Below are 15488 nucleotides of genomic sequence, written 5' to 3'. Positions count from 1 at the left end.
GCCATTCCAGAACTTTGCTTACTTTTTGCATTACCCATTCTGCTACTTTGATCATCCTTTGCGTTGCCCAATTGCTTAGTTTTTGCTTTAACCATTCTGCAAGTTTGCTTACTTCTTTTATTACCCATTCTACTATTATGCTTAATTTTTGTATTACCCATTTGTTTTTTTCTTGCATTACCCATTCTGCTACTTTGCTTGTATCTTTCATTACCCATTCTTGTAGGTTGTTTATTTTTGGCATCATCCATGCTACTAACAGTATTGCTATTATGACTCCTATTGTGAATGCCACTCTATCCCCCAAGACTACTGCTGCTAAAAAGATCCCAAATAAGGCAGTCAGCATGATATCTAATCCATTGCTTACTATTTGCTTTGTTTTATTTTTTCCTTTTTTTGGCTCTTTTTGCTGGCCTTCTTTTTTTGCATCTAGTGCAGCTTGTTTTTTTTCTATTTCTTCCCCCGTTTCATTTGGTTCTTCATGTTTTTCAGTCTCTTTTGTCTTTTCCTCTGCTTTTCCTTTTCCTGCTTGTTCTGTTTCTCTTTCTAGTTTATTGCTTTCATCCTCTGCCTCAGTTGTTGTTCCAGGGGTTGGGTTAAAGAAAGCATTTGCGACCAATTCTGCTGCAGGCCTTGCAAAGTTGGTCAATATATCCCACAATCCACTGCTGTTAGCCTTATTGCAGGGGTCTCCTTGGGGCAACATCTTGTTAATGTCAAACTCTCCTTTATTTTCTTTAAGTATTTGGTCTATTGTGTTGAGCAATTCTGCAACTTTGGACTGGTTGCTGATGTTATCACCCTGTTGGTTGTAGAGATGGTACTGGCTCTTGCACTTCTTCACCAGATCACTCAGATATTTATTCTGATCTATGAACTGTTTGATCTTCATTTCATCTGAGTCTGGTCCATCCTCAGTAAAGACAACTGCGGCATATTTGAAAACCTCCTCTGAGAAATACTGGCTTATTTTCTCAATGACGGCCTGCTGCTGCTGCTCTGTGGATTTCTCCACTTTGAGCACAATGAGAAAAACATGAGGCCCTGGAGTGCACTCAGTGATACACCTCAGTATTTCAGGCTTCAGCTCCTCCTCTGATCTACCTGTGTCTGAGAAATCAGGAGTGTTGATCAGGGTAATTCTTCTTCCATGAACAGATTTGGACTCAGTTTGACATTCGGTGTTGTCAACCTTAAATATGTCCTCTCCAAATATGATGTTTGCTAGACTGCTTTTCCCAGCTTCACTGTCTCCCAGCAGGACAATCCTGTACATTTTTTCCACTGGAAGGAAGTGAAGACAAAAAATGAATTAGAAGAAAATATAATGCTTGGCCCAAAGAAAGTCTTTGTGAAAGTCCCAACTTCAGGGCCCTGAAAGTTCATCCATACATTGACAACACTTGACCAAAAGCTTTGTGGTCAAAACAGTGTTTTGTTAAATTTTATGTAACATTTCATTAATTTATTTACTTCAGGAAGGGCACTAAACATTACTCACATCAAATATTTAATGTAGTCTGGTTAGTAGATTAATATGATTCATAAATAATTAATCCCAAAAGTTATGTGTCCTTATTAAATGAGACTGCATGGCTAGGTGCAACATTTTACAGTTTGCTCACAATATTCTTAAGGCACCATCCAGTCATATTTTCATGGGACATTTATCTTCAATTTTATTTATCTATTTATTTTAATTCAGTGTTGTTATGTTTGCAAAGGATTAGGGTAAAAAAAACAAAAAACTTACCAGACATGTTGTTTGAAGTTAATCAGTGAAGAGAAGAGCTTGACAATTGTCATGTATCTTGATGTTTTTGATGCAAGCTTAGTTTCACTTACTGCTAAAATATATATCGGAAGGGGGTGGGGATTGCTGGGTTTTTCCCTTTAGGAGGAAATAAAATGCAGTTGCATACTTCAGTAATTAGTTTGATTATGTACAAAATAACATTCAACACATTTTAAAGATTGTTTACTTGTTCAGCTTTGATTCAAGTTTGTCTTTCAATCTTTCAACCAACTGCACCAATTTCCCAGTGCTAGTAATGTCACAGGTGAATAAATACTTGTTTTTAAAAAGTAAAGTTTTCAGTGAGTGAAGGACAATAATTGAAGGTCACACAAGAAAAATACAGACATCAACATTTTTTTTAATATGTCATTTCAGAGTGGCAGCTCTCTATGTGCTCTTGCAAAAATGAAAGTCCTCATAGGACTGTGCAGACCTGTAAATAAAGTTAAGTACACATTACAAGCTGTCTTGAATGTTTTCTAGTTGTAAATAAAGTTTCTGACTGTAGAAAGATCAAATTGTCATCAAATTGTTTAGAAATGACTTAAACCTTCATCTAATTTATAGGCAGAAATTAATGATCCTGTCAATCATTTCATATTTTCTCAGAAGTGTCATTGCTGTCTTACCTTCTTGGCATTGTGTTAACACACGCCTTAATGCTCCAGAACAGAAAAGTGGCAAAACTAAATTTTTTTAGAAGTGATCAAACTTGCTAATGAACAAATAATGAAGTGCATTTGATTAGCAGCACCTAGATGCTACTTACCCTCTTATGGTCAAGCTAGGAACTTTTAATTTTTGTAGTTTTTGCTTGTGTATAACAACAGAATGTATTTTAAATCAAGCAATCAATATGTGATGAAGTGCAGACGTTCATGTTTAATGAGTGCTTATATCAAAAGAACTTGATCAGCTGTTAAGGAATTACATTTTTCACGTTTTCAGCAGCTCAAAATTACTTTTTGACTGACAAGCAGTACCTGATTTATTGAAGTCTGTTCCTTCGTTATGTTAAGACATCTGAAAGAGACATTCTGATTCTCTGGACATGAAACCAATACTAACTTTCACTAGTATGATGGGAATTTTCAAAAGTTATTACAACAGACACTGGTGCATGAACAAAAGTTACACCTGCATGCAAACTTGATCTCAAGAATCTCAAAAACTCTAACCAGAAGTCTAATAACTATCTCTGTTATGTTTGTGGATGACTGTTTAATTCTCCTCTTGTTTTTGTTTTGTTTTTTCCTTCTTCCTTGTTTTGAGCATTTCCTCTACCTGGAACTAGATGCTCCTGTATGCTTTAGAAGAGAATAAACTGTTCAAAATAAATACAAAACTGAGTCCAGAGAGACCCACCAACAAGCAAACAACTGAAGGTGGCTCTACCAAAGGCCTGGCAGAGCATCTCAAGGAGGGAAACACTGCCCATTGGTTCTAGACTTAAAACAGTCTTTAAATATCACATACAAGGTCTTGAATAATCAGCCCCCCCCCTAATCTTAATGACCTTATAGTACCATATCACCCCAAAAGAGCACTTTACTCTCAGATTACCCGCTTACTTGTGGTTCCTAGAGTATGTAAAAGTAGAATGGGAGGCAGAGCCTTTAGCTTCCAGGTCCCTCTTCTCTGCAGCCAGTTCCTAGTTTAGATTTGGGCAGCACATACCCTCTGTAGATTCAGGTTAGGCTTAAAACTTTCCATCCATCCATTCATCCATCCATTTGCTTCCGCTTATCCTTTTTCAGGGGGAGCTGGAGCATATCCCAGCTGTCATAGGGCGAGAGGCGGGGTACACATATGGACAGACAACCATTCACACTCACATTCACACCTAGTGGCGATTTGGATTGTCCAATTAACCTATCCCCACAAGCTTTTAAAACTTTCCTTTTTGAAAAAGACGTTAGGGCTACGGTTATTGTTAGGGTTACTGCCAAGTACTTGCTCAAAGGGGGTTGTATGGTTGTTGGAATTTTCTCCATATTATTGCAGTCTTTAGCTTTTATTATAAAGTGGTTTGCAGTGACTGTTGTATGTGGCTGATTTTTGTGATTTTTTTCAATCACTGACTCTGGGCGCTCTGTGGTCTTAGTTCTATTTGATTTGATTTGATTTTATATACCTTTATTAGTCCCACAAGGGGAAATTTCATATTGGATTTGACTTCAGCCTCTGACACAGTTGACCATGATATTCTTTTGGCAAGGTTGGAACAAGTAGTAGGCCTTAAAGGAAATGTTCTATCATGGTTTAAATCATATTTCTCTGACAGGTCGTTCTCTGTCATGATGGGAAAATATTCCTCTTCTTCTGCCCTTTTTCACTGTGGTGTGCCCCAGGGCTCGGTATTGGGTCCTGTGTTGTTTTCTCTGTACATGCTGCCCTTGGGCTCCATTTTTGAAAAACGTAATGTCTCTTTTCACTGCTATGCTGATGATATTCAAATCTACCTCCACCTGACTGGGGATGTTTCATCTTCACTACATCCTCTGTTTGATTGTTTGAGGGATGTCAAAGACTGGTTATCACGTAACTTTCTTACTTTAAATGAAAAGAAGACAGAAATTATCATTTTTGATAGAAATATGCCTCTGGGACAACTGACTGGCACACTCGGGCCTGTTGCTAACCACCTTACTGAAGCTGATAGGAATCTTGGAGTTTTCATGGATAGTTCCTTCAAACTAGATAAACAGGTTTCTACTGTGGTAAAAAACAGTTTTCACCAACTATGCCTAATTTCTAAGGCTAAACCTTATATACCACGCAAGACTGAATTATTGTAATTCTCTCTACTTGGGCCTACAATCTTCCCTTCTTCAGCGATTGCAGCTGGTCCAAAATGCTGCAGCACGTCTCTTGACCGGTGTGACCTCTGTGTAGTGTCTTCTCTGGTCTGCATTCACAACAAAAATGCAATGGTTAGAATGCTCTCTTTTTAATGTCGTGGGCAATCAGCACAAAATCTCGCAGGAATCCTCCATTATTCTCATTACATCTCATTACATTTCCACTTGCAGTGTGATCGTATAGTGGTAAATTTATACAACCAAAATAGAAAAACTTCAACACCATTAACATTGCATGTTAAATTTCCCAAATGAAAGGAATATAGAAATATATTTTAAAGCTGTACATGAAACAATGGAAATTCTCTAAACAGTGTGGCACAGTCACATACCTGCATTCACAACAAAAAGGCAATGGTTAGAATGCTCTCTTTTTAATGTCGTGGGCAATCAGCACAAAATCTAAACGGGAAAGCAACAACAGAGTTAGCTAACTATGCTCCCATTTTGTTTCCTCTCCTCCCAATAAATAAATCTCACATAAACGTGCACTCAGTTCAACATAAAGACTGGAGAAATGATCCACAACAAATGATGTATAAACAACAAAAATAATCGGGTCAGACTGTATTACTTTAACAGCCTGCGATATGATTTTTCCTCCCCACGACATTTGCACATTCCTTACCTCGCAGGTATCCTCCATTATTCTGAGGATTACCCAGAATCCCTTGCCCTTTGTGAATATTGCAGAGTGACTTTTTCAACAGTAGGTGGCGCCAATGTCCCATTTAGTGGGATTTAACTTCAACTCTCCATTCTTCCATTCAGTCTTTTAAATCACGTCTAAAAACGTATTCGTTTAACCTGGCATTCAAGGCTAATTAGGGTAATTTACATCTGGCTTTGCATTTAGATTATGTAATTATTTTATATTTTATTTATATCTGTAATTTATATTTTATATTGTGATTTTTATCTGTATGAGAATTTTACTGGAAAGCACTTTGGTGTACTTCGGTCTTTAAAATGTGCTATATAAATAAATTTTGATTGACTGATTGATTTTGCACTATATAAATAAAATAATAGTTTTAAATAAAATTGTTTCAGTGCCACATACATATAGCACTGATTATTTCTTTAATCTACATCATAAAAATCAGTCAAGCCTGCAAATGAACTGGGACAATTTCTCAAAATGTATCCTTAAAAGGTGTATCAATCAGCTCATTTTAGACAAATAAAAAATGTAAATAGACAAACCCACACTACATTTATAAGAAAGTAAGAAAGCGGTAATCCCAAAATGTCTTTAAAGTGGTCTCTGGTGGAAAAAATATAGAATTATGGCACATTGTCAGAAAATAAATGATCTTATCGGACTTTTGGTGTAAAACACTTTGTCTTTGTGAAGACAGCTTCAGCACTTACTCCCCAATTAAAAAAGTTAATTAAAGTTTAAAAAAAAAACTACAAAACCTTTATGATTTGTACCTTACAGAAACTTAGACTTGGCCTTGAACCTAAAGTTACAATATTTTTTAAATGATATTTAACTACAACATGTTTTCTAACTATTAAAACTAGGATAGAATAGTGGTGTAGAGTGGGGTTGTGTTAACAATCCATCCAAAATTACATCTACGGTCATCACGGTCAACTCAATCATTTATTGATTGAAAATTTACAAAACAGACTTTGTAATTTGGCAGGTATGAAGTCGATATATACATATATGTATATATATCTATATCTATATCTATTTTTATTATATATATAGATATCTATAGATATATCTATAGATATCTATAGATATAGGTACAACAAGCTTCCACTTCCAGAAAAAAAAAGAAAAAAAAAAAAAAAGAAATACAGCAAACTGTCCATACCTGAGGCCTTGGAAACTGCCAAGCAAAGACTCACAGCCTTGGCCAGCCGCTTGAGGAGGTACACCAGAGAGATAGAAGGCAGGAGAATAAACCAGCTGTTCTCCACAGAACCAGCAAAGGTGTACTCTCAGTGGCAAGGGAACAATAATAAGAGAACAGCACCACCAAGGCTGGAGACGGAGCAATACTGGAAGAGCATATGGGAGAAGGACGCAACCCATAACGGCAATGCTCAGTGGCTAGTGGATCTGAGGGCAGACCACAGCGACCTCCCTGAACAGGGTCCAGTAACCATCACAGTGGCAGATATCCAAGAAAGGGTCTCCAGTATGAAGAGTTGGACAGCACCAGGGCCCGACATGGTTCACGCCTACTGGCTGAAGAAGCTGACTGCACTCCACGAGCGTCTGGCAGCACAAATGAACCAGCTGCTAGTTAACGAGAGACACCCGGAATGGCTAACCGAAGGTCGGACGGTCCTGATCCCCAAGGACCCCAAGAAGGGACCGGTCCCCTCCAACTACCGACCAATAACCTGCCTCAGTACTACATGGAAGCTCCTGTCAGGCATCATATCGGCTAAGATGAACAGGCACATGGGTCAATACATGAGCGGGACACAGAAAGGGATTGGCAAGAATACCAGAGGCGCAAAACACCAGCTACTGGTAGACAGAACAATCAGCCGAGACTGCAAGACCAGACTGACCAACCTGTGCACTGCCTGGATTGATTACAAGAAGGCCTATGACTCAATGCCCCACAGCTGGATACTGGAATGCCTAGAATTGTACAAGATCAATGGGACCCTAAGAGCCTTCATCAGGAACTCAATGGGGATGTGGCGTACAACACTAGAGGCCAACTCCAAGCCCATAGCACAAGTCACCATCAAGTGCGGGATCTACCAAGGAGATGCTCTGTCCCCACTGCTGTTCTGCATAGGCCTGAACCCCCTCAGTGAGATCATTAACAAGACTGGCTACGGATACCGACTACGGAACGGAGCAGTTGTCAGCCACCTCCTGTACATGGATGACATCAAGCTGTATGCCAAGAGTGAACGAGACATCGATTCACTGATCCACACTACCAGGCTATACAGCAATGACATTGGAATGTCGTTTGGACTGGAGAAGTGTAGTCGGATGGTAACAAAGAGAGGGAAGGTAGTCAGAACTGAGGGGATTGAACTACCAGAAGGCAACATTGCAGACATAGAGGACAGTTACAAGTACCTGGGGATCCCGCAGGCAAATGGGAACCATGAAGAGGCCGCTAGAAAGGCTGCAACCACCAAGTACCTGCAGAGGGTCAGGCAAGTCCTGAGGAGTCAGCTGAATGGTAAGAACAAGATCCGGGCCATCAATACGTACGCTCTGCCCGTGATCAGGTACCCTGCTGGGGTAATAGGCTGGCCAAAGGAGGAGATAGAAGCCACTGACATAAAGACAAGAAAGCTCCTTACCATGCATGGAGGGTTTCACCCCAAGTCCAGCACCCTGAGGCTGTACGCTAAGCGGAAGGAAGGGGGCCGGGGACTGGTGAATGTCAGCACCACAGTCCAGGATGAGACAACGAACATCCAAGAATACATTGGGAAGATGGCCCCAACTGACCGAGTGCTCAGTGAATACCTCAGGCAGCAGAAACCCAAGAAAGAGGAGGGAGACGAGGAACCATCATGGAAGGACAGGCCCCTGCACGGTATGTACCACCGGCAGATAGAGGAGGTGACTGATATCCAGAAATCCTACCAGTGGCTGGACAAAGCTGGACTGAAAGACAGCACAGAGGCACTAATCATGGCAGCACAAGAACAAGCTCTGAGTACAAGATCCATAGAGGCTGGGGTCTATCACACCAGGCAAGACCCCAGGTGCAGGCTGTGTAAAGATGCCCCAGAGACAATCCAGCACATAACAGCAGGGTGCAAGATGCTAGCAGGCAAGGCATACATGGAACGCCATAACCAAGTGGCCGGCATAGTGTACAGGAACATCTGTGCCGAGTATAACCTGGAAGTCCCGAGGTCAAAATGGGAGATGCCCCCAAGGGTGGTGGAGAATGACCGAGCTAAGATCCTGTGGGACTTCCAGATACAGACGGACAAAATGGTGGTGGCTAACCAACCGGACATAGTGGTGGTAGACAAACAGAAGAAGACGGCCGTAGTGATCGATGTAGCGGTTCCGAATGACAGCAATATCAGGAAGAAGGAACACAAGAAGCTGGAGAAATACCAAGGGCTCAGAGAAGAGCTCGAGAGGATGTGGAGGGTGAAGGTAATGGTGGTCCCCGTGGTAATCGGAGCACTAGGTGCGGTGACTCCCAAGCTAGGCGAGTGGCTCCAGCAGATCCCGGGAATAACATCGGAGATCTCTGTCCAGAAGAGCGCAGTCCTGGGAACAGCTAAGATACTGCGCAGGACCCTCAAGCTCCCAGGCCTCTGGTAGAGGACCCGAGCTTGAAGGATAAACCGCCCGCAGGGGCGTGCTGGGTGTTTTTTTTTATATATATATATATTTTGACAACCAAAATCCACCACAACATCTTGTTAGTGTAGCACACTCCATCATTTTATTTGCCAATTACTCAAAAAATTTTATGTATTATGTATTTATTGTGTATTTAGGGCCATGTCTTACAGAGGTTCGCCACTATGGCCTATGTGATGACTCATATGAATAATAATGTGTCAATAACACTAGGACCATCTCTAAAGAGACACCCACTCTAAGGCTTAACCCTTGTGTGGTGTTTTGTTACTCACCAGCTTTTATTTTGGTGGGGTTTTTCTGTGTTCCTGTGAGTAGAGGAAACAGGAAGCTGGTTGCTTGTTACACTGAAAAAAATATGTTGTTGGATTTACTTAATTCAATGGTGGACATTTGTTGCACACAGATGTTTTGCTTTGGCAGCAACTTAAACAATTGAGTTAAATTAACACAATTTATTCATGTTCAATAAATCTGTGCAATTTGTGTTGATAAAATGTGACTTAAACATGTTTTGATGAAGTAATTTGAGCTCTTGAAATATTTTAATCCTTCACAATTTTCTCACTTTATCCCAACACCATTCAATAACTTTTACCCAATACTACTTGGTCACTTAAATACTACATGTTATCTTCAAATTACATTTTGCTATTATATTCTAGTATCAAATACACAATTTTCAAATGGAGGCCTTATAACAGATTGTATTGTTCTCTTCCAAGATGGTTGCTGGCATCCACCAGTAACCTTTCAAAACAACATGTCTAATTTCACTGCAGTAGTTAAAGAATTAAACTGACATTACTCCTCTACTGAATCTATATAAATCAACAGTTAAATAATGTCAGTTCTTCCGTGTTCTCTGGAATCAATCGCAGCAAAGAAATTAGACTGTTTCTTTTGAAAAATGTTGGGAAAGAACAATACAAAACATTCTATTTAAGGCCTCTGACGTCAAGATTCAGTTAAACAACAATTATAACTAAACAATTTGAGGTAATGTTAGTTTCCATTAACATTAAATTAGGTTACTGAATTGGCAAACACCTTCCTATTAACACTACCCATTTTACCCCAATAACTAAAGAAATTAGCACTTGCAGGTCAAAACCTTTATTCAAGAGACGCAAAAATAACATTGATACAGTGACTGTCAAAAATTACAGCACTGATCATACTGTGACATCTTGGTTCAAAACAGCACACTTAGAAATATTCAACGTTCTTTACTTCAACTGAATGAAACTGAAAATACCATTTCACACGACCCATATGGGATATTTAGACTGTATAACTGTTCACGCTACATCTCTTCACTAGTAAAAGAAAGAAAAAATACAAAGAGAAATTTAAAAATGCTGCCAAACAGACAAACAGAACTTGTACAGAGCAAAAGGAAAAACAAACAACAACAAAAAACAGCTCGTCCTCATGGCAGTTGCAGAGTATATAAAAATGAACCCTGCGATCCGTTCCTGGAATTGAGCTTCAAAAATGCAGCAGAACAAGTGTGAGATTTAAATGTCCTCTCACCTAGAGCTGGTCACCTCACATGCATAACAGTGAGCTTCGTTGCAGGAGCAGTTTTGTCTTAGTTGTGAGCTTTTCTTGAGAGCTGAGTTGCATCCAACTCCATTACCACCCTTTGAATCACCTCAAAAGTGTAGCAGAGTTGTGATGGGTAACTCATGTTGAAGGAATAAAAAAGGTCCAAACAGCATGGCTACTGCAAAGGTCACGTTATCCAGATCTTGAAGAACAACATCAGAAAAGTCATTGCCTGGCGCATCTCTGGAGACAGATGTTCATTGTGGTTTTCTCAATCTGTGCAGTGGCCTCAGGCAAGTCCTGGTTAAACACAAAACATTTCTTTAAGATTCCTTTTTAAACTCATCTCTTTTGAATCTACCAGTTCTAATGTTAGAGTAATTTAAACCAATGCAAGCAACATAGTAAATAGCTATAGCCAAAGAGTGGCCTGCCATGCTGCCATTCATGGTCTAACAGAGTTTCTAAGAGAGGGTGAAAAACATAATAATTTCAAATGCTTTACATTAGTTTTTGTTAGAAAGACACCGGCCCATCAGAAATCCAGGTTATGTCACTCAGAAGATGTTAGAATTTAGACTTTCAGCCCCACAATTTGGTTAGCTGTTGGTCAGTTGGTCTTTTTTTTTTTTTCAAACAAAAGCTAATGTAAATACTGGTGGGATTTTCCTTTGTTCATTAGAATGACAAATTTAAAGTTTTTTCACACTGATGTGACCCCTAATACAGGGGTGGGGGTGGGGCCTCAAGGGCCGGCGGCCGAGTTCACTACCAGGCCTCATGTGAACTTCAAATTATTAAAGAGGACTACTGGTCCTAACCAGTCCAATGAGGATCAAGTGGATAACTAAATGCATTTTTAAATGTTGCAAATCCACAATCTACTCATAAAACACTCACCATGAACTCCTGCACCAAGATGTTGCAATTGTCTTTCACACAGATGCGGAGCACTTTGATGAGGGACTTCAAGCATTAATGTCATCCTTGAGTATTATAACAAAGAAAACAAAGATTTGTGAACTTTTCAGTAGCACAGAAGAAAATGATCCCAGACAAAAACTCTTGACTTTTTAAACCAGTCAACATGCAACACCAGCATCTACAAAGCAATAGCAAAAGTTCCTGTTTGACATCAACTTTATGGATATATAGTTTCCAGAACATTTATTTTTTAAAAAAAGATAAATTTTTCTCAGTTGGCCAGTAAATGCATGACGAAAATTATGGCATCCTTTTAGTGGAATCATTACTCACAGGTAATAGTTGACTGTTTCAATGGATGTAGCATAAAAATCTTTTACTGACCTAATGCAATACATATACACTTTGTAGTTAAAGAATTTTAAAGTTCTTACTGTCATAATGGCAGCTACATCCTTTAGCTTTGTGCCCTGTTCCCCCGATCACTTTGCAAACACTTTCAGCAGACTGTCAGAGAGAAACTCAGCTCCGTCAGAAACCTTGACTGTAAAGGCATGGTTGGGATGCACTGGAATGCTGCATTTTATCTAAAATGACATAAAATTATTTTGAAATAACAGCAGGCACTGTGCTTGGTTAATCAGTAATGTTTTGTTGAATAAAAACTGTGTTTCCAGATCTTATGGGATTAAAAAAAATCCAAAGATGTTTGTTTCTGATTTGCAACCCAACAACCCACAAGTTACAACCTCATTTTAGTTCAAGTGTGCATTAATGTGAGTCCAGTAATCACCTTTCTGGCAATACATACAGGTATAAGTTAAACCTATGGCAGATTTTGGATTTCTCAGTTGTATTAATAGGGTGAGTATGCATGCACCTAATAATTATAAAAAACCTATTATAATTAAGTTACAGAAACGAAAATAGAATATACTTTCTTACCATAACACCTTGAACCCACAATCCATCAGCTGACTCCTGGTGAAATGCAGAATAGAGGTCGTCTCTCAATGTGCAGCAAAAAAAACAAAAACAAAAACAAAAGGACAGCAGGTGAGGGCAGGAGGGGTAGGGATGTAAGCTAGCATAATGCCGCTGATGATATTAGCTAAAGCTGTTCAATGTCCAAAATCTCACTAACACCACGGTGCAGTAAATACACAATGTAACTGAAGAGTCAGTTGGCAAATCTATTCACACAGAAAACCAAATTATGTTATGAGTGCCTCGTAATTAGGTTTAATGTGATATTACGGCTCTTGTGCCAAAGACAAATTCAAATGAAAAAGCGCCAATTCTTTGACAACAGATAAAACAGCAAATAAGCTAACGGCTCTTTTTTAGCATGTTACATGGCGACACTCTAGACGTTTAACTACATTTGGCTGAAATATGGTAAATATTAATTCAAGAAATCAAGACATACCAAAAATGTAGAGTTGGCTGCTCGACTTGACTGAGATGGATGCCTTTTTTAAACCACGATCCAAAGCCCGCGAGATGAAATCACGCGTGGTTTCACGAGATTTAACGTTGCTATCTTATTGACTTACTTCACCTGAACATGATATGAACAATTTAATACACCCTTTCTGCATATCATGTAGTTTTTACACTATATAGTTACATTTAACTTTAAAACATGAGGCAATTGTGTTAAATACATGCAAGATGCTTACATAAATCCAAGAGATGGCCAGTCCCTTTTTTTCAGTGTAGCCTGCAGAATATGTTGTTGCTCTTTAAAACGTTTCTGCCTTGGAGAGTTATTGCTTGTGAGTATTAATGTACAACATGTTTACAAGTTTATTTGGTGCATTTCTATTACAGAGATTTGTTTAGAAACCAGTTATTTCATCTGTTATGTTTATCTTTGAGGAAGCTAAACTCGCTAAGTTGTATTGTGATCGATACTGAGTCGCTGTTGATTACACATACTATATAACAGTATAGTTCATATCCTAGAAGTGTGAGTAAAAAGGAAAAGACATCTTGTGACATTTACTTTGTGTTTGTTTTTAGTTTTACGGGAAGAAAAGGATGTCAATCATTGAACTACTGACGAAGTAAAAAGCCTTAAACTTACTTCCGCCTCCAATGTTCATTGAAACCGTTAGCTGTCTGTCAAGTTGGGCAAAGGGATACACAATAAGGACAGAACAGTAAAAAAGCAGCTTCTCAGCGGGCAGAGATAATCAAAGACAGCAACCTCGTCTGCCAGCACGTCTCATCTCTACTACTGCTTACTCTCACCACACAGCAGCATTGTGGGATGGAGGACATACAAGCCACAAAAGAAATAACGCAGCTGTCGGCTCTAGAGACCAGGTCAGTGGCCTCTATAGCATCTAGTGGATCATCAGCCAGTCGAGCCGCTGCTGTAGCTCGTACTAAACTGGAGGCTGCAGCTCGTACTAAACTGGAGGCAGCCGCGCACGAGCTGATTATGCCAAAATAGAGTCAGAAATGATGATTGAGAAGGCTCGCATAGAAGCCAAATTGAACACTTTACAGTATGAAAAGGAGGTAGCAGCAGCTATGGCATCCTTGAGGTTGCAGCAGAGGAGTCTGTCAAAACTGAAAGGAAACCAGCCTTTGAAGAGACTGCTGAAAGGACACGCCAGTATGTGGACCAGCATCTACAGCCAACCGAGAGCGCTAAACCAGAGGCAGAGCATAGAGAGTCAACTGTTCATGAGCTGAAGCCCACGATTCCACCCAGGCAAAGCTTTGGTACTCCATATGTTGAATCTCACTGGTTCAAAATGAGAAACAAAGCCATTCCAACATCAGGTCTATCTCAGGAACCAAAGTATGGTATTTACCCCCACTCAACACCGCACCCACCAGAGAGCAAAAGGGAAAGGTCGCCTGATCGAGTTACACCACAACTCCTACCAGATGGCAGCGCTCAGGTGGGTGATATAGCAAGGTACTTGGCACGGAGGGGATCTTATTAATGCTGGTCTCACAAAGTTTGATGACTGCCCTGAAAATTACTGGGCGTGGAAATCCTCCTTTCTGAATGCAATCAGTGGACTAAAACTCAGCCCCAGTGAAGAGTTGGATCTCCTTATTAAGTGGCTGGGGCACGACTCAGCACGGCATGTGAAAAGAATAAAGACAGTGCATGTCTGTCGTCCTGAAGTTGGACTGGACAAAGCCTGGGAGCGCTTGGAGGAATGTTTTGGCTCTCCAGAGATAATTGAAAAAACACTGTTCGACAGGCTTACAAACTTCCCAAAGGTCAGTAGCAAGGATCCTGTGAAGCTGAGAGAGGTTAGTGACCTGCTGCATGAGGTTGAGGCAGCAAAACAGAGGGTTATCTCCCAGGGCTAAGCTATCTTGACACTGCACGTGGTGTCGCTCCAATTGTGGACAAGTTACCACACAATATCCAGGAAAAGTGGCTCTCTCAGGGTTTTAAGTATAAAGTTGACCATAGTGTCATTTTTCTGCCATTTTCCTTTCTCTGTGACTTTGTCTGCAGAGAGGCACAAGCCCGCAATGACCCAGGCTTCAGGCTCTTAGCATCTACAACAGACCACTTTAGATCAGATACTACAGTGAGGAAGCCCTATAAGGGTTTGGTCTCTGCTCACAAGACGGAAATATCACAGGAGAAAGCTGGCCAAGACAGCGTGAGAGAGCAAACCTGTGATGTGGAAAGGCAGTGTCCTATTCATAAAAAGCTACATCCCCTCAAGCGCTGCAGAGGGTTTCACAATAAACCCATTGAGGAGCGTAAGACCTTCCTCAAAAACAATGGTATCCGTTTTAGATGCTGTTCTTCCACTAGTCACATGGCCAAGAACTGTAACACAACAATCAAGTGTATAGAATGTGAAAGCAGGAATCATATCTCTGCCCTTCATCCAGGACCACCTCCTGCAACTCTCTTGGTCATGGCAGGGAGGGCACAGAAGAGACAACTCAGTCTGCTATAACATCGACTTGTACCGAAGTATTTGGAGAGGCTCAGAGAGGAAGATCCTGTTCTAAGATCTGCTTGGTAAAG

General features: G+C 40.1%; 1 protein-coding gene and 1 long non-coding RNA gene across 2 annotated transcripts; both read right to left on the bottom strand.

Annotated features, from left to right (window-relative positions):
* Window positions 1–296: 296 nt before the first annotated feature.
* On the bottom strand, window positions 297–1763 carry LOC308408087 (GTPase IMAP family member 7-like; the record flags this gene model as incomplete). The annotated part of the gene is made up of 3 exons (XM_080900169.1): window positions 297–318; window positions 663–1287; window positions 1757–1763. The coding sequence occupies 3 exons, from the start codon at window positions 1761–1763 to the stop codon at window positions 297–299; spliced, it is 654 nt and encodes a 217-aa protein (XP_080756295.1).
* Window positions 1764–9958: 8195 nt separating this feature from the next.
* LOC308406397 lies at window positions 9959–12865 on the bottom strand. The gene is made up of 4 exons (XR_013973536.1): window positions 12413–12865; window positions 11902–12054; window positions 11444–11529; window positions 9959–10843 (listed from the first exon to the last, which is right to left on the bottom strand). It is a non-coding gene; the product is annotated as an uncharacterized lncRNA (long non-coding RNA).
* Between the last annotated feature and the right edge of the window lie 2623 nt (window positions 12866–15488).

This window comes from Rhamphochromis sp. 'chilingali' (assembly GCF_963969265.1).
Source record: "Rhamphochromis sp. 'chilingali' genome assembly, chromosome: 1".
NCBI classification, from domain to species: domain Eukaryota; kingdom Metazoa; phylum Chordata; class Actinopteri; order Cichliformes; family Cichlidae; genus Rhamphochromis; species Rhamphochromis sp. 'chilingali'.
The sequence above is the reverse complement of the archived record's forward strand: the minus strand, read 5'-3'. Positions and strand labels throughout refer to the sequence as shown.